Below are 24,977 nucleotides of genomic sequence, written 5' to 3'. Positions count from 1 at the left end.
GGGGGGAGGAAAATCTCTGATTGGAAGGAAGCCTGCCCCAACCTCCCATGCGAGGCCAGGCCTTGGCACAGCTGGCTGTAGAAAAAGCAGGGCCTTACTTTCTGCTTCCTAAGAATGTGAAAGCCAAATGAATTATTTTCAATGCATGTAACATCTGCAGTGACCCCTGGCTTCTTTGCTCTGCCCAGACCCTAGGAAACTGGTGAGTGGGAACCTCCTCATTGCAGCCCCTCATCACATATCCAAGTCCACACTGAGTCCACTCAGGAAGAGGAAGCCCCATTTACCAAGCGTGTTAGGAGACTGCAGGTTAAAATGTCAGATTCTGCATTGGAAGCAGTGCTGATATTTGGGGAAGGTCTTCTGAGCTGTCTCCAGCAGACTCTGAGGGCCGTTCCCACACTCTGGGCATCCCTGAGCATCATCTTCAGGGTTGAGGCACCCAATGGTGGCTACGTGCCTCCAGAGGCCCTTGGGTTGGACTCCTCCCGTAGATGCCACACGCTGGCACCCCAGTTTTGCAGACCTCTGCAGAGTTCAACAGTCACACTAGGCCCACACTGGTGTGATCCTAGCAAGATAGGGGAGACTTGGGCAGGGAGGCCCAGAGTTGAGACTTTGCATCAAACCAACCACAGCTGTCGACCTGGCAGGTTGAGGAGAAGCTGTTCCTCTTTTTCCCTGTGGTCATCACATCCCAAGATGGGGTGCCAACAGGGAGACCACGGACCATGGTAGTCCCTCTGAAGGATGAAGGGATGAGTTTGAGGTGGTGGCTGAAGGAACTGAATGAGACACTTCCCTGTCACTTTTGATCCCAGCCGACTCAATGGAAGCTGTGGGTATGGGTAGGCCCTGCCATTGGGTGAGGCCGCGTGTGCTGTGCAGGCCAAGGGAGCTGTGAGGAGCAGGTGGACATTGAAGCCGGGGAACCAGAGCATACCGGCTTCAGGCTCTGCCCAAATTAGTGAATTTTGTTTTTGTTTTTGCTTTCTTTAAAAAAAGATTTATCTATTCATGACAGACACACACAGAGAGGTAGAGACATAGGCAGAAGGAGAAGCAGGCTCCCTGAGCGGAGCCTGATGCAGGACTCAGTCCCAGGACCCTGGAATCACACCCTGAGCCGAAGGCAGACACTCAACTACTGAGTCCCCCAGGTGCCTCCCAAACTAGTGAATTTGAAGGCCTGAAGACAACCCTGTGCTGATTGGGGCACTGCTGCCCTCAAACTGTGCTCAAAATGGCAGCCTGTGGAGCCCAATGGAGATAGGCAAAGTTGCGTGTGCTTTATCATAGCTTCCCAAGGGAGGTAGAGTCTTTAACAGGACATGTAGGCCCATTGTCAGGAGAGTCCCCATGGACCCACTCCACGTGCTGCCTCATGAGAGCATAAGGTAGTGCATTCCTTGTGTTGCCCTTGGGTTACTGGAACACATTGCATGGGGCCTGGCACGCAGCGTTATCCAGGGCTGGCTGGCTGCTGCACAGAGCTGAGTAGGTGTAGCTGTATGGGTGGTAGTATCAACCCAAATGACCCCTTCTCTGAACGATCTCATGCTGGCCCTTCTCCTCTGCCTGGAGCGTGGCCCTTTGACAATCCACAAAGTATGAGGTGGTGAGGAATAGAAAGTGGGGAGGTCATAGTGAAGTGATTGGGGGAGGAAACCTAGAAGATGCCTACAGGGAGGATTGAAGATACTTTGAAAAAACCCAGCTTCCCAAGTAGGTTAACAAACCATGGAAGAGAAGAGATACTAGCAGTCTCCAGAGCTTTGAGGGCTCTCGAGACCAAGAACAAAAGAAGGCGCCAACCCCACAGAACTTAGGGTTTCAAAGAACTGTGTAACAGAGGGAAACTGCCAAACTGGTTTCTTTTAAGAAATTTATTTAGAAAAATAACCCTCCCCTGCCCTCCCCCCTCTGTGCCAGGGGACTTGGGCATCATGTATGATAGAACTCTGGACTGGGCCTCCCACCTGCATGGGGGCTCGGCACACACTGATGGGTGGCCAGGCCACTGGGTGGCCTCACACGCTCTCAGCTGCTCCAGTCTTGTGCTCAATCCTTGTCCAGGCCTCCTCCGCCTCGGGGTCTCCGGATGGAGACAGGATCCTGAGGGGCGAGGGCAGCCTGGCCACAGTCTGTGTGCCCCTCCTGACGCCCGCCAGGGCAGCTGGGGGCGGGCGGCTGGGTCCCCCACCACCCCATCTCCGGAGAGTCAGGGCTGGAAGCGAGGCGAGCTGACGTGAGGCTGGTGGAAGGCATGGGCGCTGTACACCACGTCGGGGGGCGAGGGCGTGCTGGCGGCCAGCACCGAGCACAGGGGCTCATGGCTGCTCAGCACCGACGTGAAATACTTCATCTCTTCCGTGAGCTGCTTGATCTCCTTGCGCAGAGCCGCGTTCTGTTTCTCTAGGTCTTCGCTCTCCTGTGAGGAGGAAGGTCAGCATCCGAGATTAGCAGCAAGGAAGGCACAGGGTGGCAGGAAGGGGGTGCAGGAGGAGTTCGGCTCGGGGTCTCACTGGCACAACCACAGGGAAGAGCGTCGGTGAATTTTTCTGCATGTGTGTGTGTGTGTATTTGTGTGTGTGTTGTATGTGGGTGTGGGTGCATTTACACACACATGTGTGTGTATAGACACTAGGTCAAACCCATGAAATTACTGATATTTGTCTGACCTATAAGGATAGCAGGTTCGTATGGGAGTACGCTCCTGTGTGTGTGTGTGTGTGTCCATGGGTCTCTGTGAGTGTGTACGTGGGTTGAGAGTGGCAAATGCATGTGAAGGGAAACCGGCTGGCAGGTCAAAGCCTGCAAAAATGGAAAAGAGTTTGTGAGAACAGCTCCTACTACTTTCACGCTTTTCCACCCTAGGTTAGGCCACGAGTTTTCCAAATGTCCCCAGTATCGGGTTTCAGACTTACAGAGGCCATGGTTAACTGCTTAACCAGATTCTTTTTTTAAGATTTTATTTATTTACTCATGAGAGGTATGTAGAGAGAGGCAGACACACAGGCAAAGGGAGAAGCAGGCTCCATGCAAGGAGCCCGATGTGGGACTCAAACCCGGGATCCAGGATCACACCCTGAGCCAAAGGCAGGCGCTCAACCTCTGAGCCACCCAGGTGTCCCGTTAACCAAATTCTAGAACACTAGGGTCTTTGTAAATATCAAATAGTCAGAATCTACCCCAATGTCCGATTCCACTCCATTCTGCTCACCCGACAGCCTTGTTTAGAGCATTCGGGGTATGTCCCACCCATGCACGTGCTTTTTTTCCCCAGAATCACCTTTGCCCTGTTGTCTAGGAGTACCATCTGATATACGCCAATCAGACAAATTCTGCATCAAAGAGTGCTAATTACTGATCACATCATTAATTAATCAATTCCACTCTGGCAATTAGTGTTTACTGGAAAACAATGCGGCCTAGGGGAATTGCATTTCCAACGTGCTTTTAAGGTTCACATTCCTTGAGTCAATCAAATAGATTGACGAATCTAATCACTGGTGCCACAGAGGCAGGGAAACTGGCATTGGAGATGCAAATAAATTACATTTCAGTTCAAAAAGCAACCTCAGGGTTGGCATCCAGGCCTTAATTTTTCTAGTTCTATTCAACTTAGCTCAGCATTTTCCAAACTTGCCAGAGTATTAGAATTAGTTTGAGGGCTTGTTAGAGTTTCAGGCTGTTCTTGGGATCTAGAGATTTGAACTCAAGTGGTTTGGGATTTCGGGTAAAATCTGGGAATTCACTGAATTTTTAACAAGTGCCCCAAGTCACTCTAATGATTGGGCAAGTTTGAAAACACAAGTTAAATACAATATTACATTTGACTTAACTAGTCAAGTACCTCTTAAGTGCCTATATGTTAAGGACCTGGCATATAGTATGAGCTCAAATGTCTGCTGCTTGACTGGCTGATGACTCCAATTGTTTGGACTAGAAGTTGACTCAAAACCATGGTGGGCAGTGGGTAGATATAGGGTGGCATTTAAGAGGTGCCTTATACAACCCATCAGGAGTGTGAGCTGTGGTCTAATGAGTGAACTAGATACACTTCCAACTGCCTTAATCCATGAACCTAGGAGTCCTTTTTTAAGTGGTAGAGGAGTGTGTATGGCTGTGGTCTTACCCATCAAACCAGCTTCCAACCATTTATGAAGGACAGACGCAAGCATGCTCAGCCCCAGCCTGGCATTTCCTGTCTGTGGCTTTGAGCTAGAAAATGTGCCTAGGTCAGGACAAAGGAAACTCCCATCTCTAAAATGGGGTGGGGGTGGGTGGGACACTCAGACCCACGATGGTGGAGTCAGAGGCACTGGCTGCTGCTTCTGCAAGGTATGGCTGGCTCACTTATTGTACCATTTGGTTGTTTCCAGGCATATCCCAGAGGTAGGGCATCCCCTCTTTACCGAAAGGTAAGAGAAAGCAACATGAGACAGGGTGGGGGGTGGTTGGTAAGACGGGAACTGGGGGCCGGGAGTCCTGGCCCCTTCTTCTAGCCCTTTCCTCGCCCCCTCTGAGAGTTTCCACTGGTGACAACGTTTACTGTAAATTCTGTGCTCTAAAGAGCCTGGGCAAACCCCGAGGCAGAAGGGAGGGGTGGGGTGGGCGGGCCACAGGGACCAACCGCTCTGACCTTCTCCCCGCCTAGAGGCAGGCCCCGCTTTCGGGAAGTGACAGCAGGTTCTTCCTCCCCAGGCAAGCTCCGCTGAGCTCTCTCTAGCTTTCTCTCCCTGCCCCCCTGGCTTGCAGATCCCAGAGCTCTAGGAGGGGGTTCACAACCACAGCGGCCTCTAACCAGAAAACAACCACCTGTGACAAGAAATTTGTCTTTACCTTGGGAAGCAAGACTGCTTCCTGCTAGAGCCCCAGAGGAACCATGCGGCCAGCCAGCCACTGGCAAGAGGAAGAGTTTGACTTCCCTTGCAGGAGGAAGTGGCTGAGCTGGGGCCTCCTCGCAGCATGTCCCCCACCTGCCAGGGCTCAGGCCACTCTGACCGTAGTCCCTGGGGCAGTCACACCCTGGAAAGGACTCAGGCTCACACAGGGACAGCTGGCAAAGGTGGCCACGGAGCAGCTGTTTACTCAGAGGTACAGTGATCATATCTCCTGACTTCCGTTCACTTCCCAGTGGTGGCTGGAAACAGGACTCAATGAGTGGGGAGAAGAGAAGAATGTTTGGGAAAGAAATTGTGGCCTCTCGCATGCACGTCCTCTGTTCCTAGTAAGGGAGCACTAAGCCTGAACCAGGGCTTCTGTGTTACCTGCTTTCTACTTTTCAGAATTCCTTTCAGTCCTTCAGGCTCCTCACAGTATCCCCCTGAGGTGGACGTGGGAGGCCAGCCGTTCCCGTGACCTCTATTTTTCAGGTGAGGCCAACTGAGATCCTAGGACAAATCTACCCCAGATACCCCTCAAAATGACCCCAGGCTGGTGGCAGCAGCTCTTGGGAGAAAGAGCTTTGGAATTCACCTCAAGACATTGATTTTCTCAGAGGTCCAGACACTTCAGCCGTTGACCCAAAGCCGCATAACCACATAGGGGCAGAGCAGGGTTTGGCTCAAGGCTTCTCCAGCCCCATTCTTCTTCTGGCACACCCAATGCTTTCCCCGAGAGACTGGTGACTTAAGTGACCAAAGGTCTTCAGAGATTACTAAGAAGTCCTCAGCTGCCTATAGTCTCCCAAGTGAACACTGGGTCTTGATTTTGGTGGTCTTTCAACACCACACTGGAACCCTGAGTTGGTCACACTCTTCTAATCACAGAGCTGATTGTCTGCCTCCTGCCCAGAGTTGAGAGGGAATTTCCCGTCCAGCTACTCCTTTTTAAAATTTTTTAAAAGATTTTATTTTTTGAGAGAGAAAGAAGGGGAGAGAGTGCATGAGGAGGGGGGAGGGGGAGAGGGAGAAGCAGATTCCCTGCTGAGCAGGGAGTCCAACAAGGGGTTCTGTCTCAGTACCCTGGGATCATGACCTGAGCCGAAGGCAGATGCTTAACCGACTGAGCCACCCAGGTGTCCCCTGTCCAAGGTACTCTTTTAGAGGGCTCACTCAAGGTCAGGCCTTTGTCCACATGCAGAATGAGGTCCAGAACATATGGGAATAGTGGGCTGCATCAACAGTAACTGGGGACTGAGGTCCTGGCAAGGTGAGCCTCTGTGACTCACTTTCCCCTCTCTGAGAACAAGAAGACTGGACCACAACAATGATTCTCAACCTTGGCCACAAGTTGGGATCATTGGTATCCCCTGGGGAGCTTCACCCATACAGGTGCCTGATTCTGATGTAAGCAGTCTGGGGTGCAGCCCGGAGTTGGGTTGGTAAAGGCTCCCAGAGGATTGTAATGTGCAGTGAACACTGAAAATCATTAGAAGGAACCATTAGCTTAGAAAAATCTCCAAGCCCTCTTCAACTCTCGAATATTTCAGATTCTGAACTAAATACCTGACTATATTAGACTTTAACCCCCACTTGTTGGGAAGGGGTGTGCAAGTCAGGGAGAAGATTGTCAGGGACAGAGGGATATGGATTCAACTTATAGGAGAAAAATTAGTAGAAACCAAATTTTTAAAAGAATAGTCTAACTTGACTTAATAACTAACATTTATTGAATGCTACCATGTGCTGATCACTCTTTTATGTGTTTTAGTTATTAGTATATGTAATCTTTGCAACAACCGTATGTGGCAGATAATACAATTACCCACATTTTACAGATAGGACAACCTCAAGTACAGGGAAGTTAAATAACTCATTTGAGGTCACACAGCTTGTAAGTGCCAGCACCACAACTTGAATGAGGCAGTCTGGGTTCAGAGTCTGTGCCATTTGTTTATATCTTATGATGTTTGGTAATTAGCTCCTGGGAAGCCTCAGCCCTGTTGGCTTTCCAATTTAATCTTCCCTCTTTTCCTACCTCTTGCAAATCCAGATGATAATGTTCACAATCCACTCTCATTTCTAAAGCCACCCTATCATGAACTATGAGTAGCTTGGGGGTGGTTAAGGAAGAGGCTTCATGGGGGTGTGGGAACATTCTGGGAAATTCCCTACTGGAGGGGCTGAAAGGGGGTCACTCAAAGAGCTCTTGAATGATGGGGAATCCCCACACAGTTCTCTTACCCACAGGGAAGCCAGTTAGGACCAAGGCCAAGGACAGGCTCTGGGCCAAGGCTCTGGCAGGCACTCTCTGGGCATTCTGAGGAGGGCATTAGTTCTCCTTCCTGCCTGCTCTGATTTAGTGCCTTGACCCTCTCCTTGAATTTTCTAATCAAATTTTTGGAAGAGTGAAAATAGTCCTTGTGTGTTCCTCCTCAACAGAACGTGTAGTCACTTATTGATTGGGTGGCCTTTTAGCTCCCACCTACACTTAAACATGAGAGTAGTGAGCAAAGCTTATCCCTTACATCCGGCTGTGTTCAAACTCCAGAAGTAACCAATTCTCTTCCACCAAATGCAGATACAGAGTAAAGCCCTCAGGAGTTGTCTGAAAACTGACATAGGCCATTTCCCAAGCCCGGGTAGGATCTATGCCTACCCCTTCCCACCAACCCCGGGGAAATTAGCCCAACTCCTCTTCCTCACCCAATGAAAAGAGAGAAATCATTAAACCATAGGTATCTGCACTGAATAATGAACAAGTCTGATCCTGGAAAAGTCTTTACTTTCTCACCATCCTAAACTCCTTTCCCTTGCTTTCTTTCCTCTAGATAGCTAGAAAAAGAATTTATCAAATTCTCAGCTTCCCTTGCAGCTAGATAAGACCATCTGACAGATTCTGACCAATACGATGTAAGCAGAAATACCGGGGGGTGGAGCTTTTCAATTAAGAAGACAAAGCTTCACCGGGACAAAAGCCACCCTCCCTCAACACAGATTGATGCTTGGAGGTCCAGCAACTATCTTGCAGCCCTGAGGATGAAAGCCACATACCAAGGATACCCGCACACAGAGAGAAGTAGCTTGTTCTTTGATGACAATATTGCACTAGCCCTGGTCTGTCCACTTGAATTCCTTGTGATATGAGAAAGATAAACTGTGACTTAGTGATGCCTGTTTGATAACCCTTCTATTACTGGTAGCTGAATGCAATCCTGACTGATATCTCGAGTTAGAAAGGTTATCACTAGTAAGCTCAATTCCAAAAAACAAACAACTAATAATTGCCATGAACACAGAGGTTTGAATTTAAAAAAAATTTTAAGCCTGCCAGGCCTCTGTGGACAGTGTCTAGGTAGATAGACGCCCATAATTACCCCAAAGTCACTCCACACATTCTATCACACACACCTAGCTACACAGTGAAGTCACCTGGCGAGCTTCAAAAAGCTTAATTCCTGAACTTCACCCATATGACAGGTTCTAGTTTGATTGTTCTGGAGTGGGTCTTAGACATCAAGACTTTAAAAGAAAGTATTTTGCAGGTGAGCTTAGTGAGCAACTAGCTTGAGAATCCTGTTCATAGCTTAATCCTCTTCAAAATATGGGAGTCTACCGACAGATGAATCAATGAAGATGTGGTATATATACAATGGAATATTACTCAGCCATCAAAAAGAATGAAATCTTGCCATTTGCCACAATGTGGATGGAACTAGAGGGTATCATACTAAGTGAAATAAGTCAGAGAAAGACAAACACAATATGATTTCACTGGTATATGGAATTTAAGACACAAAACAGATGACCATAGCGGAAAAGAGGGAAAAATAAGAGGGAAATAAAAGGGGAGGCAAACCACAAGAGTCTCTTAACTCTAGGAAACAAATTGAGGGTTGCTGGAGGGGAGGTGTGTTGGGGCAAGGGGTAACTGGGTGATGGGCACTAAGGAGGGCACTTGGTGTAATGAGCACTGGGTGTGATACGCAACTGATGAAGCACTAAATTCTACCCCTGAAACTAATAATACAGTATATGTTAACTGAATTGAATCTAAACAAAATAATTAAAATACTACATATAATATAGATATAGGCAATGTTTAATTTTATTAAATTTATATATTTATATTTTTGTTTTATTAAATATTTTTATTTTATAACTTATATAATCCTATAATATATAGGATACATAACGTAAATATAATGTAAATAACTTTAGAGAAGTGGAAGAATGTTTCTAAGTAAAAAAAATCTTCTGAAAGTAAATGTCTGTTTAAGGGAAAGTGTCTCACTATCACATTGCTATTATATTTGATGAAAACAATTTCAAGTAGCCCAGAACAGTTCGTTTTTATGATGGACAAGCAGGAGGTAGGTTATCTATTAGAATCTCATTAATGACAACTTTATCAAACTGGTTACCCTTCAGATTGCTGAGCTCCTTGAAGGTCTATCAACTGTCTTCACTGTTTTGTCATCATTGACTAGGACAGTGCTTGGCACATAGTAAGTATTCAATAAACTCATGTTGCTTGACTGCCAACTTGGACTCTGTAATAATTTACCAAAGCCTGCATATGAAAAGTCTTCTAAGTAAATTTGTAATGTCCATGAAACTTCCAAGGGAGTGTTTAACCAAGCCCTTAATAGCTTTTATAGCTTCTACTTTATATAGTTACAAATGAGTGTAAGAGATTCACTGTTTAAAAAAGGGCCCAGTTCAGATCCCTACTTAGCAGTACTTTTGTTCTCCAAACTGAAGCTGTGGGTGGGAGTAGCAGAATTAATAGCATTTTAAGAACCGTACATATGGTTTCCTTCGCTGGAACTTGACTTTCCCCATCTATACCAAATGAAGGAGACTTGACCAGCGGTGGTGAAAAGCCAGGCCAGTGAAACAATTAGTGCTCTTAAAGTTCTTATAAATAACTGGAAAGAAGGGCATGTGTTTTCATATATAATAGTACTTCTGATATCTTCATCTGGTGGATCTATAGGAAAATGCCAAGTGATTTGTATTCAAACGAATGAATAAATATAACCTTCTCCCCAATGCAAAACAAAACGAATCCAATATTGCTTTGTTTTTATATTTGTTCTGTCATTTAACTCTTAACAGCCCAGTGACATACTTCCCATTTTGTAGATCAGACCCAGGCAGACCTGAATTAGTTTTGTTGACCCACATACCCCCAGCCCTACCCTACCGCCTGTTCATTTATTTGCCTGTTTTCCACTGTGACTTCCTGGTGAATGTAAGGTCCATGAATTCAGGAACTCTGTCTTGTCCCTGCTGTATTCTCAGTGCCCAGAATAAACCATACCTGGCACGTAGGAGGCTAATATGTGGATGAATCATTTCAGCTAACATTGGATCTAGTACTGGGAATATGGCCTTTGCGTTTAGAATTTTCTAGACCTCCCTACATCTTTAGCAGTAAGGCATGTTCTTTTACCAGCTGAGGATCCAGAAAACATTTTGGTCAGAGGATCCTCAGTTGCAAGAAATTACATTATGGCCCTAGGAATCCAGTCTACTCTGCTTGGCTCTGAACTTTATTCTACTTTTGAATAAATATCTTACTTTATAAGATCTCCAGGTCATCCTCCTTGGTTTTCCTAAACTGAGGGTGATGAGATGTGTACTGGGACAGTCCCAGTCAATCCCTATTGTCCTGGGTGTCATTCTTACTAGTGCTCTTTTCACTTCTAAAAGTGTTCCGGTTTGGAGGATAAATGGTAAGATTTACTAAAACCTGATCCCCAAATTCTAGCTTAATGGTATCATCTCTGTCCTTGTCCTCCAGAGTTTACTCAGACCTCTATCTGACCATTTTCATATTTTTAAATAAAAAATATACAATATAACTACATTTAAGATATTTTTGAAAAAATCATACCCACCCATGATCCTAGTACTTTGAACACAACTGTTTTCATTTGCACATCTTGCCATCTTGTCCTTTTTAAGAAACACAGATATGTATAAAATTTCAATCATTGTACGTAATACAATTTGTATTTTGCTCTGTCATAACTTTGTGACATCTACATAATTATCACTTTTAATGGCTACATCATCAAATGGAAGATCCACAATTTACCCAAAATGGCTTTTTAATGTCAGACATTTTGGTTCCTATCAAAATGTTACTATTATAAGTAATGCTACAGTGAACATCTTAATCCATACTGGGTTTTGTTCAATTATTTCCTAGGATAAATTTGAAGGAATAAGATTAGTGGGACAAAGGGCACGACCTCTCTTCCAGTTCATGGTTGCATTGCTGTAAAAAGATTACATAAGTATACAGTGTCACCAGCAGTGAACACGTGTCAATTTTACTACAACACCTTTGGCATTTAGGCAGTATAATTTTATTTTTTTTAAAGATTTTATTTATTTATTCATAGACACAGAGAGAGAGAGAGAGGCAGAGACACAGGCAGAGGGAGAAGCAGGCTCTATGCAGGGAGCCCAATGTGGGACTCGATCCCAGGTCTCCAGGATCACACCCCAGGCTGCAGGCAGCGCCAAACCGCTGCACCACCGGGGCTGCCCTAGACAGTATAATTTTAAGTAATTTATTTTGCCAATTAGCCTCTTGAAGTTTTCTTAATTTCTTTTTTTTAAAGGATTTTATTTATTTGAGAGAGAGCACACAAACAAGGGGAGGGGAAGAAAAAGAGGGAGAAGCAGACTCATTGTGAAGCAGGGAGCCCAACACAGGGCTCAATCCCAGGACCCCAGGATACGACCTGAGCCAAAGGCAGATGCTTAACTGACTGAGCCACCTGGGTGCCCCAGGTTTCTCAATTTCATTGTAATGTTAAAAGTTATTGATTACTAAGGAGGAAGAGTTTTCTATGCGTCTATTCCCTGGTACAACATTCCCAACCAGGAACAATTTTGCTTCCCAGAGGACATTTGACAAGGTCTGGAAATATTTTTCATTGTCACAACTGTGAGGTGAAGTGCTACTACTGGTATCTAGTGGGTAGATTTTAGATTCTACAGTGCACAGCATCCCCCCTCCTGAGCAAAGAATTATGTGACCCAAAATGTTGATAGTGCCAAGGTTGAGAAACCCTTAGTGTGTATCATTTTCACAATCAGAATAGAAAATTGGGCTGTTTTCATTTTGGTAGGAAAAACATTACATAAGCTTTCTGCTCCTAGATTCTGCCCACTTACCTATTGGAGCCTTGATGTTTTTCTTAAAAAGGATGTTCTTTCTATGGTATAAATATAAAATCTACATTTATTTAATTTGATGCAAATATTTTCCCCTGATGTATTATTGGCCTTTTAATTATGGATCACACCTTTAAGACCTTTTTAAAATAAAGGAACGTTTAAACTTCAGCCTCTCTCAACCTTGGACTTTCTCGTCTCTTGCTGTGTAAGCTTGAGTTATATTACTAAAGATTGTCTAGATTATTCAAACCTTCTGGTTAATAGCTTACTTTTTGGCTTACCCTTTGCAAAAGGACATGTAAGAGCAACACCATCTGCAGAGCAAAGTCCTGTTCAACAAGATGGTACAAAACAAAAGCAAATGTTGGGCAGGTAAGAGGTTTGCGTTCTTAGATGTCCTGAGAAAGACCTCAGTGTCCCCATTGGTTACATGGCAGGTTAGTCTACAGCATCTCTTAGTTTTCTTTTAATTCTGTGATCCTATAAACAAGGGAATATGACCATAATTATTGTTAGCCCCCCGCCCCAAGCTACCATGTGGACCCATAATGAGAATGTCTACAGATATTCCACAATCTGAAGGGAACTTTGTCCTTTGGAACCAATCTATGCCCCCTAGGAAGCAGGGTGCCAGACTGAATCCAAAGGAGGAAACTAAGAAAATCCCCAAGCAGCTTGGGAAAGGGCTTTTTGGTGAGACTCCCATTCTTTCAAGAGAAGGACGTTTGGGTGCTGCTGATGGCAGCTTTGTGAAGACTCCTGCTTGAATGAGCACTGTTAATTTGTGATCTGGGACCTGTAATCTCATTTGAACAGAAATTCTTCATAAATGTCAAGATTGGGGTGGAGCTGGCCTCCTTTCAAATATGCCTCGCAAACTTAACCACACTGACTCATCATCAGTGGTACAAGTACTTACGGGTGGTGGATTGCCGTGACATGTTTTTCTTTCCCAAATGAAGAGTCTAACTTTGTTGTTTGATTTTTAAAATGGTACATGTTCATTATAATAAAAAAATAGAGAAAAATACTAGGGTAAGGAAAGCTACTCTAAAATTAACCACTCAGAAAGAAGCACTATTAGCATTTTGGAGTATATCTTTCCAGATATTTCTTTATGCATGCAAACATGCCTCAAACCCACAAATTTTATATTAACAGGATTATACTCTCCATATTCTTTGTAAGTTGCTGTTTTTCCCTCAGTGTTATGTCACTGACATCTTTGGGTGATGCAGATTTACATAGTCATTTTTAGTGGCAGCATAAAATTCTAGTGTCTGAATGTATCATAATATGCTTAATCATCTATTATTAGGCATATGTCCAATTTTATAATATCGATAAAGTGTTTACTATTCGCGACGAATTGAACATCTTTGTGCATCATTTTTTCTTCAAACTCGTACAAGTGCCAAAGAGTATTCTCACATGAGCTAATATTTACTGCTATACGGCTTTCTTTAAAAAGAGTTTCAATGGCTATATTACAATATTGCATAGAGACTTTACTTTCTTACTTTCATGACTAGGCCTAATAACAGGGAAGGACCAGGTGTGCATTTTGGAGGATGTTGCTTAAGGACAAAAAAGTCAAGTCAGGAAGAGACAGAGGGAGGATATCACAGAAGATGGATGAGAGTCCAAAGGGAGAGGCAGTTCAGTGTCGTGGTTAGGGAGCTGGGCTCTATTTAAAGCCAGGCAGAGCTAGTTACAAGCTGTGTGACCTTGGGCAAGTTACTTAACCTAATACAAGAGTTATAAAACACAGTTTTTGTATAGATTAAATGAAATACTATAGGTATTTCATTATAGGTAGAGCATTTAACACACAGCGCCTGGTACATAGTCATGTATATGTATTCAATGTTTTCAAAACATATGTTTTAAATGTAATGTTTTAAACATAAATTTAAGTAATGTTTAGCATTTAAGTAATATGTTTTTAATAAAAAGAAATTCATGGCAATACAGAACCAAGACAGATGCCTCTTTTCCACAGATGGCTCACTGATTTTCATTGAATTTTTTAAGGGTGGAGCTAGTCAGAACATTCCTTGTGTTTTTGTTTTCACCTATGCCTTCTCTATGCCAAAACACCTTATGACATGGTCTCCCAGAGAGAAGAAAAAAGAACTCCAGGAGTGAAAAAGCACCACAAACAGCTTTCTCTTCCAGGCTCCCCCAGAAGACTAGAGTGTGATTCTAAGGAGGCCCCGGGGGTTGACATCTTTGTTGAGCTGTTTTTCCTCCATGACTCATTTTCCCTCTGATTGTAAATACCTTCTCACAGTAACAGCCTAAAGCTTCATTTCATGCATAATTTATACTCATGATGTTTGTTATATATGGCATTAAAATATATCCCGGAAACTGTAAAGCTTTCTCTTTTTTTAGACTAGTATGAGACTCCCTCAGGAGTCAGCTCCAGGAAAGCAACTTTCCCACCCCTAGGTAAGGGAGGACCCAAGTTCCAGTTTTCAGATTTGGCCTTGTTACTCCACCTTGCTTCCAGTTCCACCCTTGAGGCCAGATCTGACTTGTCAAAGGCATAGCTCTGGGGTTATATTACCATCTGCCCACCACCTCTTCTACTTTTAGCCTTTTCATGAACAAAGCTTCTCAACTGATCTTAAATCTCTTTCCCACTGACCTAGGACATTGACTTGAAATCCTCTGAGCCACTGCCATCAACTTGCGCCATACAAGTGACGCTGATTTGCCATCCCTTATAGTAGCTTATCTAGTACTATAGACTTTAGGGAAACTCTTTACAAATCCCAACTGACATTTGATTCTCCCAAAGGACTGAGATATTTATGCGGGATGTTCAAGAGATCAAATGTCACAGAGGAAGACTATTCAATGTTTGAAATCAAAATTAGAAATCATCCTAATGCATATGTTGTAGTGATTGGTGTTGAGAATGTAAATATCTGCATTATAAAAATAAAAGCACATGATAAAAACATCCAAACTATATAAGAAAGGAAAGAATGCAAAGCATCTCTCTTCTGCTTTAGACCTTTCATCCTACTTTTCAGAAATAAATATTAACCTTGGGGGAAAACCTATTTGAAAAATTCTAAATTCATACACATATGCACATACATGCTTTTCGTTTAAAACATACTTGAGAGCAAACTGTACCATATTCACATCTTTTTCACTTAAGAGTATAGAAGTTTGATAATCTTTTCAGATTAACAAAATTCAGATGTAATTTATAACAACTCCATACTATTCCACTGAATGAACAAAGTATAGTTTATTTAATTAGTTCCTCATCCGTGGATATTTAGCTTGTTTCCAGTCTTTACTATAAAAAACAATGCAGCAATGATTATCTTCACATGTATATAGTTATATAATCAGTGGGTACATTTGTAAATAGACTTCTAGATGTAAACTTGCCAAGTTACAGGGCATGTGCACTTATAATTTTGATAGACATGGTTAAATTGCCCTCTAATGGAGTTGTACCAACACACTCCTACTAGTAAGTGTGTGGGGGTGCCTGCTTCTCCATTGTCTTGGCAACATTATGTATTAGCAACATTTTTTGTCTTTGCTAGTCTGGCAGGGAATCTCACTGTTCCTTTAATTGTCATTTCCCTAAGTGAGGCCTACAATCTTTTCCATATTTATTTGCTATTTATGTCTCTCTTTCTGTAAATTGCCCATTCATAATCATTGCTTATTTTTCTTTTGGGTTATTCATTTTCTTATTCATAAGAGGTCTCATATATGAAGTAAATATGCCCTTTTTTGGTCATATGTGTTACAGATATTTTCCCCAATCTGTCATTTGCTTTGATTTTGCATATAGTATTTTGAGCTATATAGAAATTTTCACTTTTTATGTATAAAGGTAATATATATCAGTTTTTTTCCTTTATGGTTTCAGGGTTTTATACTTTGTCTCAGAAAGCCTTCATTATAAAATAATCTTTCAATGCTCTTTTTCCCCCAAAATTTCTTTATGGTTCTTTTTTAACATTTAATCTATATACATGTTGTATGAGAAATGACTACTCTAGTTTCTTCCTCCCCAAATGGCTAACCAGTTGTCCCAATTCTATGTATTGAATAATTCAGGTTTTCTTCATTGGTTTAAAATGCCATTATCATCATTTTGCATTTGTTGTGTCTTGTTCTTAGGAACTGACATATGTACTTGGGTCTTAAATTTCAGTTTGCTTTGGGGTCTCTTTCTGTATTCTGTTCTGACCAATTCTCTGTCTTTTCCACATTGTTTTGACTTCTATATTTATAATTCACTTTAATATCTTGTTCAGCTAATCTTTAATTACCCTCCTCTAAAATTTTCCTGGACATTGTCATACGGTGGTGAGTGTTTTTTTAAAGATTTATTTATTTGACAGAGAGACAGAGGGAGAGAGAAGGCACAAGTAGGAGGAGTGGCAGAGGGAGGAGAAGCAGACTTCCTGCTGAGCAGGGAGCCCAATGCAGAGTTTGGTCCTAGGACCCTCAAATCATGACCTGAGCCAAGGCAGACATTTAACTGACTGAGCCACCCAGGCGCCCCAGTTGTTTTTCACTAAGAACTTAGAATAGCTAATCTAAGTCTCCTCTAACTGCTAGAAAGTCATATTGGGTTTTTTGGGGGATCACATTAAGTTAAATTAAATTTATAGATTTTGGAAAATTGCTATTTTTATATAGGTATATCTTTCCACTTATTTGAGCGTTTTTGAAGTCATTTAGAATAATTTTAAAGTTTTTAAAAATTAAGCCCTACATATTTTTGTTAATTGTATTACTTCTTTCCTTTTGCCAGTGTTGGTATTATAAATGGAATCTTTCCTCCCATTAAATTTTCTAATTGGTTATGGTTTATATATATAGGAATGTTATTATTTTCTCTGTTAACTTTGAAAGCTGACAGGATTCCCTTATTATTTTTAATAGTTTTTCAGCTGGTTATCTTGGATCCACTTATTAGCTCCTGATGTCTTTTGGAGATGATGAACTGGTCCAGATGTTAATGAACTAGAGTTTAAATAAAAACTTAAAAATATAAAATTTTAATTAAAAAAACCTATGTGCCTTTCTCCTTTTTAATCAATGCATTTACTATGCCTCACGGATTTTATGGTTGTCTGCGGGAGGAAAGGAAATAAGTGTAGTAGGGGCTTGTGTGAAACATCCAACAAAGGAGAATTAAAGCAAAATGTGGACTCTGTTGATATCGTGATTATGAAAAGAAGCACTTGATCCAATTTGTGCGAGCAGTAGTCAATGCCAAGGATGTTACAAAATTGGCATAAGATTAAACAATTGTGGAAGGAGGCTCCTACCCTACTCTGCGTTTTAAAAGCAATCAGTGTACAGTGTTTTATTATAAACCGTTTATAGGATAGATACTGCAAATGTTAAATAGTAAGTATCCCACACTCTCACTGGAGAAATGAAGTTATGCTTTTGGTATTTTGAGAGAGATGATAATGACAAAGCTGAAACCAAGAAAACATTACCCCAGCCTATGAAGCTAGCACAGTAATACAAACATGGTCCTTATTTAATATAGTACTCTCAGTAGCTGGTCTTTAGAATATTGGTAGATGGGTCCTATGGCTATGTCCAAGGGCCAGAGAATAGTTCCAGGACCTCATCATGTGGAGCCAAGTATGGAATCAAGGGTAAACCAAACTCTCAACCCTCAGAATGCTAGTGTTAAACCAGAAGATTTTCTACCTAAATCACGAACATAATTATGAGGATAATGGATGGAAAAGATGGGTGATTATGTCTGAGAGGAAATGAACATTTCAGACCACAGCCAAACACTCTGTTTGATGGTGGCAGATTTATATGTTGCTGCCAAAAGCTTTTACCCAAAGTCAAGAAACAAGTTGAACTGGCTGCAACCCTCAGGCTAGCTGGTAAACCAATGTGACCTACTCACCAGGCAAAAAGTGAAGATAAATGCTGTGGTGCTCAAAATAAAAGAATGGGGAAGAGTTTGTGTCCAGAGGTGAGGAAGATGGGAATATTCTAGAGGCTGAGGCTGGAGGTGTGGGTGTGAGGATAGTGACTGCCTCACTGGGGGCTCCATGTACTCCAAGCTCTAGAGATAATGTCAATCTAGTCATGGCTAGTATAATCAAGATGGGCCAACTCTCTGGATCTAGCTCTTGTTTTACAGAGAAAAAGAGAAACCTGAGTCCATTGAAAACCTCACCACAGCAAAGAAACATATATGTCCCCCACCTTGATATGTCCCCCTGGGCTTGAATGAATACTAGTGGGTTGAATTTACAGGGAAACAGTGGTGCAGCTCAAAATAGGGATGAGTCCTCTGCTCATGTCAGGAGGAAAGGAGCTCTCTGTCGTTAGTAGTGAGCAGGCATCCGTTGGGGACCATTTCAGTGGAGAGGCAGGGGTATGTGAGAGGAGAGTGTGTAGACGAATCTCAAGCATCAAAAATGTGTCTGAACTTTCCAGCTGTTAAGAAATCTCTCGGCCCTGAGATTCTATGATATATATATATGATCAATTATATATATATATTATTGATAGATTTTAGTTGTGATTTTTTTTAAGTTTTGTTTATTTTGAAAGAGAGAGCGCGTATGCACAAACACAAACAGAGGGAAGGACAGAGGGAGAGGGAGAAGGAGAGAAGCAGACACCCCACTGAGCTCAGAGCCCTTTGAGGGGCTTGATCTCACAACCCCGTGATCATGACCTGAGCTGAAATCAAGAGTCCGACACTTAACCAACTGAGCCACCCAAGGGCCCCAGTTGTGATTATTTATCTTGTTTCTATAATAACAACTATTATTAAAATTACTCCTATTATATTTGATTTTTTGAGTGTTATATGGTAGGCACTGTGTTGGAGCTTTTTATATGCAATATCTCTATGAGGTAGTTACTATCATTTCCCATCCTATAGATAGGGAAACTGAGTCTAAGGGAGGTTACCAATGTCTCTAAGATCTGTCACACAGATGAAAATGGAGGAGCTAGGATCAAACCCTGTCCTTCTGACTGCAGAGCCGCTGAGCTATGCTTAATTTTTACTTTTTTTAAAAATATTACAAACTTATAAAGTTTATAGTAGTTTTACAGTCTCAAGACATTGTCTACTTAGACAAAAAAGGTTTTATCCTTTCCAATTTTTGTTTGCTCTAAAGAATATTTAATTAGAATGAGACTCTATAGAGACAAGTGAGTGATCATTTTAAAGCTTCAAATAGTAAACTGGAGTGTGTTAAGACTCTAAGCCAAAATGAAATCACAGAGGACATATAAGTAGCAGGGTCATTGACAACATTTAGGCAGCTGATCATAATTATCAAAGAGAAGAAAGAATTTGGTGTTCATTCATTCCTTTTTTTCAATCTGACAAATATTTATGAATGTACAATGAGGTTGGAATGCAATGGAAGGTGTGCTGAATATATTTCTAATAAAACACAAGCATCTAGTCAGAGATGTTGGCGCAGATCTTTCTCTGCTTCCTTACAAAGCTAAAAGAAGCATCTTTCCCCCCCTAAAATTACATCTTACTCTTTTTTTTTTTTTAAGATTTTATTTATTTATTTATTTGAGAGAGAAAGAGCACTCGTGAGGGTTGGGGAGGGCGGAAGGAGAGGGGAAGCAGTCTCCCCACTGAGCAGGCTCCCTACATTCCCGCCCCCAAAATCTTATTCTTTTTTGATGAAATTGAAAAGACTATTCTAGGGGCTCCTGGGTGGCTCAGTCGGTCAAGCATCTACCTTTGGCTCAGCTTAGGTCATGATCTCAGGTCCTGGGATCAAGGCCCGAATCATCAGCAGGAGAGGGGAGAGGGAGATGGTATGCTTCTCCCTCTCCCCCCGCCCACCCCCCCGAACACACATAAGTGCGCGCTCTCTCTCTCTCTCAAATAAATTTTTAAAAAATTAAGACAACTATTCTAATGGGCTGGCTGCCATGGTAATCTTTCAAATAAACACAAACATACTAATTTTGGGTACCAATTGCCCTTTTGACCATTAAGGTGAATTACTAGGATGCTAGAGGTTTGAGAATGGTTCAGGAGGATGGACAGGAAGGGGAGAGTGGCTAGGGGGAAGAGAGAGGGTATAAGAGGAAGGAGCCAGAGAATTAAGTCAATTGATCAAGGACCAAAGGAAGAGGCAGAATGAAGAGAGCTAAGGTGGTAAGGTATGGGAGACCAGGACGATGCACGCTCAGTGAAGCACGTGGCCAGAATTCATAAATGCTGACCAGGGCCTTGGTCCTCCAGTGGACTGACAGTTCAGCATTACCCAAGACTCCTGCTCAAGCCAGCAGTCAAGGCCTCCTCTAAAAAGTTTGAGACTGGAGGCAACTCAACCAAAATAGGGACCATCCAGATGCGTGCCCTTGAAGCTGCATCTTTCATAGATCCCTTGGGATATGATGAAAGAGATTTCTAAATAAAACCTTAATGATGTTCAGGAGAGAGGAGTAAGGGACAGCACCCCATGGACCTACTCATCCCAAATACAGGGACCAGGGTGGCTGCCAACCAGCCTCCTAGGGGATGGGACCACATGTGTTCCTAACACTGGGATCATGGGCTCCCCCAAAGTGCCTACCACCTTCTAAGTTCCTCCAAAGACAGTCCTGCCTCCTGCTCTCTAGGTTCAACTCTAGGGATAGAGTTCTCTCTGGCTACTCCATCTCTGAGCAAGTGGTTCTGCTTCCACCCAACCTTCTTCTGGGCTTTGCATGATCAACTCATTTACACCTTGTGCCCTCTTGGGGATCAGGAAGAAAGGCTCTTTTTCAGTCCCCCAGCTCTTTCCTTGCTACTAAATCTTCTCAATACACCCAAAGGAGAATCTCTCCTCTGCACTGCACCCTGTAGCCTTCTTCCCCCCACTTAACAGCCCCCCCTCAACACACACATTCGTAGGCAGGCAGCCTCAAAGCTATGGTCCAAGCATCCCTGGGTGGTAGGGAGCCTATAGCTCAAGAGGTTGAAAAAATGTCTGAACACTCACCAAGTGCAGGGTGTCAGCTTTCTGCGTCTGCCTCTGTCGGCTCTTCTGGGCAGCAATGCGGTTTTTCTCCCTTCTCTGAACTTTTCTCACATCATCAGAGGAGTCCTGGGAAGCAGAAATGATGGGAATTAGGTGAGTGTGTTCTCTCTTTTGGATTAAAGCAGGTTCTCATGCTGTTTGGTATCCGTCTGTGCATCCTTCCGTTTCTTCATCTTTTCATTTGCCCCTTCACCCCCTGCTTACCAAAATGCTGAGCCTGCAAGAGAACTCTTCCCCACACTCTGTTACGCTCCCTTAGGTCCCTATAGCTGTTTTGGCCAAAAGCTACAGGAAGAGGAAAAAGACCCTGGGGCCTCGATAGGGCTGTATTTGGAAAAAAATGGTCAAGGCGATGAAGTGTGTTCATCACCTCTCCTCTTTAGGGCTGCTCCACCCTTACTCTCTTTTTTTTTGGACTAGCATTTTCTTGCCTTTTTTTTTTCTCCCCAAAACTTTGCCGAGGACCTACAATATGCCAACTTCTGCGCAAGTGCTTTTTCAGAGTTGCTCTGGTTTAATTCCTCAATTCTGTGAAGTTGATATTATTGTTTCTATCTTATACGTGAGGAGACTGAGTGAGGCTCAAAGGGCTTGCCGAGGAGCCTAGGTAATCCGGGGCCTTGTGTCTTCTGATGCTAAGTCTGATGCCTTTCCAAGCCACTCCCTGCCTCTCACTGGTTTGTAGCCACATGTCTTTCACCACATACCTGGGCTGAGGTCCCCATCCCAGATCTTTTCTCCCGCATCCTTTTCTCCTTACATTCCCTTCATTATGCTCAGTGATGTTGACCTTCCCTATGGTCCTGAGTACAATGCCTAATAGAAACCAGTAGCCAAGAACAGCTTTAATGGTGGAGATTACCTGGCTGTGGCAGGTACTGAATGGGTGCTTAGCACAGGAGGACTTCCGGGTGTCCTCTAAGTATATCCCACAGACGGACATGCCCTCTGCTTGGGCAGAGAGGTTAGCTCCAGCATTCCCCTAGATACTGCAGGATAAGTATAGGAGTTTGAGTAAGACCCTTCTGCAGCTCCTGCCCTGTTCCCTCTCACACCCACACAGGAGACAGGGACACTGTTTCTCGGGCAAGACTCTGTGCTCACCAAGCATAAGTCTCAGCAGCATGCCCAGCACTTCCAGGCCATTGCAGCAGGAGGGCATGGTGTTAGATGGAAAGGAAGTGCTTTGCTCTAAGCGGCATGGGGAACCAGGTTACCATGGAAGCCATGAGTAATTTCCTTCCTAAGAAGAGTACAGACTTCCAGACAGCCAGACCCATCGTGATACCATCTGGAGCAGAGGCCTGGACTGGTTGCCCTCTAGAGGTCTCCACTATAACTCCTTCCAACCTGCTGCTCCTCTGTGCAACATTTATGACAGATGCTGTATTAGACGTTTATATACTCTTATTTCAGCTGCAGCATCTTGGAAGCCCTCCTGGATAACTGTGCTAAGGAAAGAATGTGGCTTTTAAACCACAGAGTTGGAGAAGAAGTTTTAATCCTTTGAGGTATTGGGTGAGAATGAAGAAGCCTTTCTCTGGAGAGGAATGCCAAGAAACGCGGAGAAGACAAAGCTCCAGAAGCTTTGGGGGAAGGCAGGGTGCCCTATTTCTTGGCAAGCCTCAAGCTGGAAACTTTGGACTTGGAAGTCACAATCTAGATTCCAAACACTCCCAGACTCTCTACCTCCATCACTGTGGTTTCCCCCCGAGCCGAGCCGAGTTTCTAGTGTCTCCAGGAAGCTCCAATGCCCTCTCCTGATTCTTCCCTCCGGTCCAGAAGCCACGGGCGGAAGAGGCTTGGTGGCAGCTCCGGCATCCGTCTCTGCTGGCTGTGCTAGCAGCAGGGGCAGTGCCCCAGTAGATAAGAGAGATTCTTCTAGGCTTGCCTGGCTTCCTCCTCTAACTTGCTTTTTTTTTTTTTTCTCCTTTCCTTTTCCCTGACGCTTCCCTCTCTTGCCCTGATGGCCGCCTCCCCCGAAAGCACAGGCCGGCCCAGCCCTGTGATGCTGTGCCTCTCCCGTTCCTACTGCCTCGGAGCAAGGTGGACCTCCTCCTTTGAGAGACCAGGGCTCTTTGGTGCACATTCTCCTCCTGGCTTCCTAGAAAGCTCGGTGGGGTGGGGACCCAGGGGAGGCAGGCAGCGGGAGCAGAGAGGTAAAGGGTCCTGGGTAGAACAGGTGCAGGGCCAGGGTCCCCGGCCGCTTCACTGCAAGGACCAGGTCGCCAGCGTGACAGGCTGCTCCTGCCACCAGCCACTTCCCCGCTCGTTGGCCCCCTGGACAGGCCGAGGGAGCCTGGCCCTCCGACGCCCCCCGTCCCTCCCCAGAGAGGGAGAAGGTGGGCTGCAGGGGAAGGGGCTCTACCTGTTTGCCAGGGGGAGGAGAGCGGCTGAAGCTGGAGTCGCTGCTGTCGGAGCTGTGAGGCATGGCTGCAGTCTTCCGGGCTCCCCGCACCGCCCCAGGCGCCCCGGGGCTCTGGTCACCAGCGGGCGTCCCTGGCTGCCGGCTCCCAGGCCAGCGGCCCAGCCCCCTGCGCAGGTGGCTCCTGTGCCCGCGCCGCCTCTGGCCCCTGCGTCCTCCTCACTCTGGGGTGCAGAGGCACTGCTCCCCACAGGGACATGTCGCTCGCTTTGGGGCTCGTGCGCGCGCTCTCTCTCTTGTGGTTTCTGGTAACTCACACTGGAAGTCACATGGGCGGAAACTTAAACAAGTTAGAAGTTAATTTGAGAGAAAATACATATCTGGGAAAAGACCCGCAGAATTATATGAAAGGAAGAAAAAAAACATACACAAAACCCCAGATACCTTCCGACTGTTTGAAAGGCAGCACAGCTCTCTTCAATTGATGAAGATAAAAGAGAAAAACAGCCCGAGCAGGGAAAAACCCCAGCCCGAATTAGCAAGGCCGGCTCCTGTCAACACGGCAGGAGGGCAGAGGGAAAGAGTTTCCATTATCAGCCGACTTGATTTTTAAACCAAAATAAAGCAATGAGATTGGGATTTCTTTCTGGTTTTTTTTTTTTGTGTGTGTGTGTGTGTGTGTGTTTTGTTTTTTTTACCCCAAAGCAGCCGCCCAACCTGCCCCGTAGTGGGCCTGGTCCTTGCCCGACTCCCCAGCAGAAGAGGCCCGGAGAGACCTGAAGGCCGGCGACAGGCTCTGCGGTGCATGTGCCCAACATCTGCCCGTCACCTCGGCCCCTCAGCAGCGTGCTGTCTTTAGGGAAGGGCTGCTTCTCTCGTCCAGGGTCTTGCAGGAGCTCAGGATGGGCTTCGAATCTTCATGATTCAAGTGCGTCACCGGGTCAAAGCCCAGGATGGAGGAACCGTAAGAAATAGTGAAATGAGCACTGTACTGGGGACTTGCATTCTGACTTTACCAGAACGCCGGTGGCCTTGGGTAGCTCACCTGAGCTCTACGCCCCTCTACCTCCACCTGTAAATGGAGAGCAATAAAATCCTCCCTGCCTACTTCTTGGGCTGTTTCCAGAAGCAAATGGGTAAGCGTGGATTAGAACGCCCCTGGTAGGCGGTAAAATATGCTCTGAAGACAGGTGTTACTTGTGCTATTAGCCTTGCCATGAGCACATTTGTGGAGTTGTCAGTAAGCAATCCAACACTCAGGGGGGCATTTTGGCTTTAAAAAAAAAAAAAAGCCCTTGCTTTATTCCCAGTATGGCTCAAAGCCAAATGCTTGCCTTGCTTAGTCTTAGGAAAGCTAGGAAGCATGGCCCCTAAAGGATTTTGTAGCCACTGGTGGGAATTTCTGTCTGAAGGCAATATTGTCCCATAGGATATATTGAGCAAAACAAAATTCCTTTCCTCCTGGAAGTTATATTTGAGCGGAAG

The 24,977-nt window shown here is 44.3% G+C and overlaps 1 protein-coding gene across 1 annotated transcript; it reads right to left on the bottom strand.

Moving 5' to 3' along the window:
* Window positions 1-1,896: 1,896 nt before the first annotated feature.
* On the bottom strand, window positions 1,897-24,069 carry BATF (basic leucine zipper ATF-like transcription factor). Its single transcript, XM_026008345.2, has 3 exons — window positions 23,496-24,069; window positions 21,089-21,193; window positions 1,897-2,431 (listed from the first exon to the last, which is right to left on the bottom strand). The coding sequence occupies exons 1-3, from the start codon at window positions 23,556-23,558 to the stop codon at window positions 2,222-2,224; spliced, it is 378 nt and encodes a 125-aa protein (XP_025864130.1). The 5' UTR covers window positions 23,559-24,069; the 3' UTR covers window positions 1,897-2,221.
* Window positions 24,070-24,977: the final 908 nt, after the last annotated feature.

The sequence above is a fragment of the Vulpes vulpes genome, chromosome 6, assembly GCF_048418805.1.
Source record: "Vulpes vulpes isolate BD-2025 chromosome 6, VulVul3, whole genome shotgun sequence".
NCBI classification, from domain to species: Eukaryota; Metazoa; Chordata; class Mammalia; order Carnivora; family Canidae; genus Vulpes; species Vulpes vulpes.
Note: the sequence above shows the minus strand (reverse complement) of the source record. Positions and strands in the feature narration are given on the sequence as shown.

What these genes read in the sequence shown, in the direction of transcription:
- BATF (XM_026008345.2), bottom strand. Translation starts at nt 23,558, where the DNA reads ATGCCTCACAGCTCCGACAGCAGCGACTCCAGCTTCAGCCGCTCTCCT. An exon ending in CTCCTCCCCCTGGCAAACAG is followed by an intron (nt 21,194 to 23,495) that starts GTAGAGCCCCTT and finishes TCTGCTTCCCAG; the next exon opens with GACTCCTCTGATGATGTGAG. An exon ending in AAGCTGACACCCTGCACTTG is followed by an intron (nt 2,432 to 21,088) that starts GTGAGTGTTCAG and finishes TCCTCCTCACAG; the next exon opens with GAGAGCGAAGACCTAGAGAA.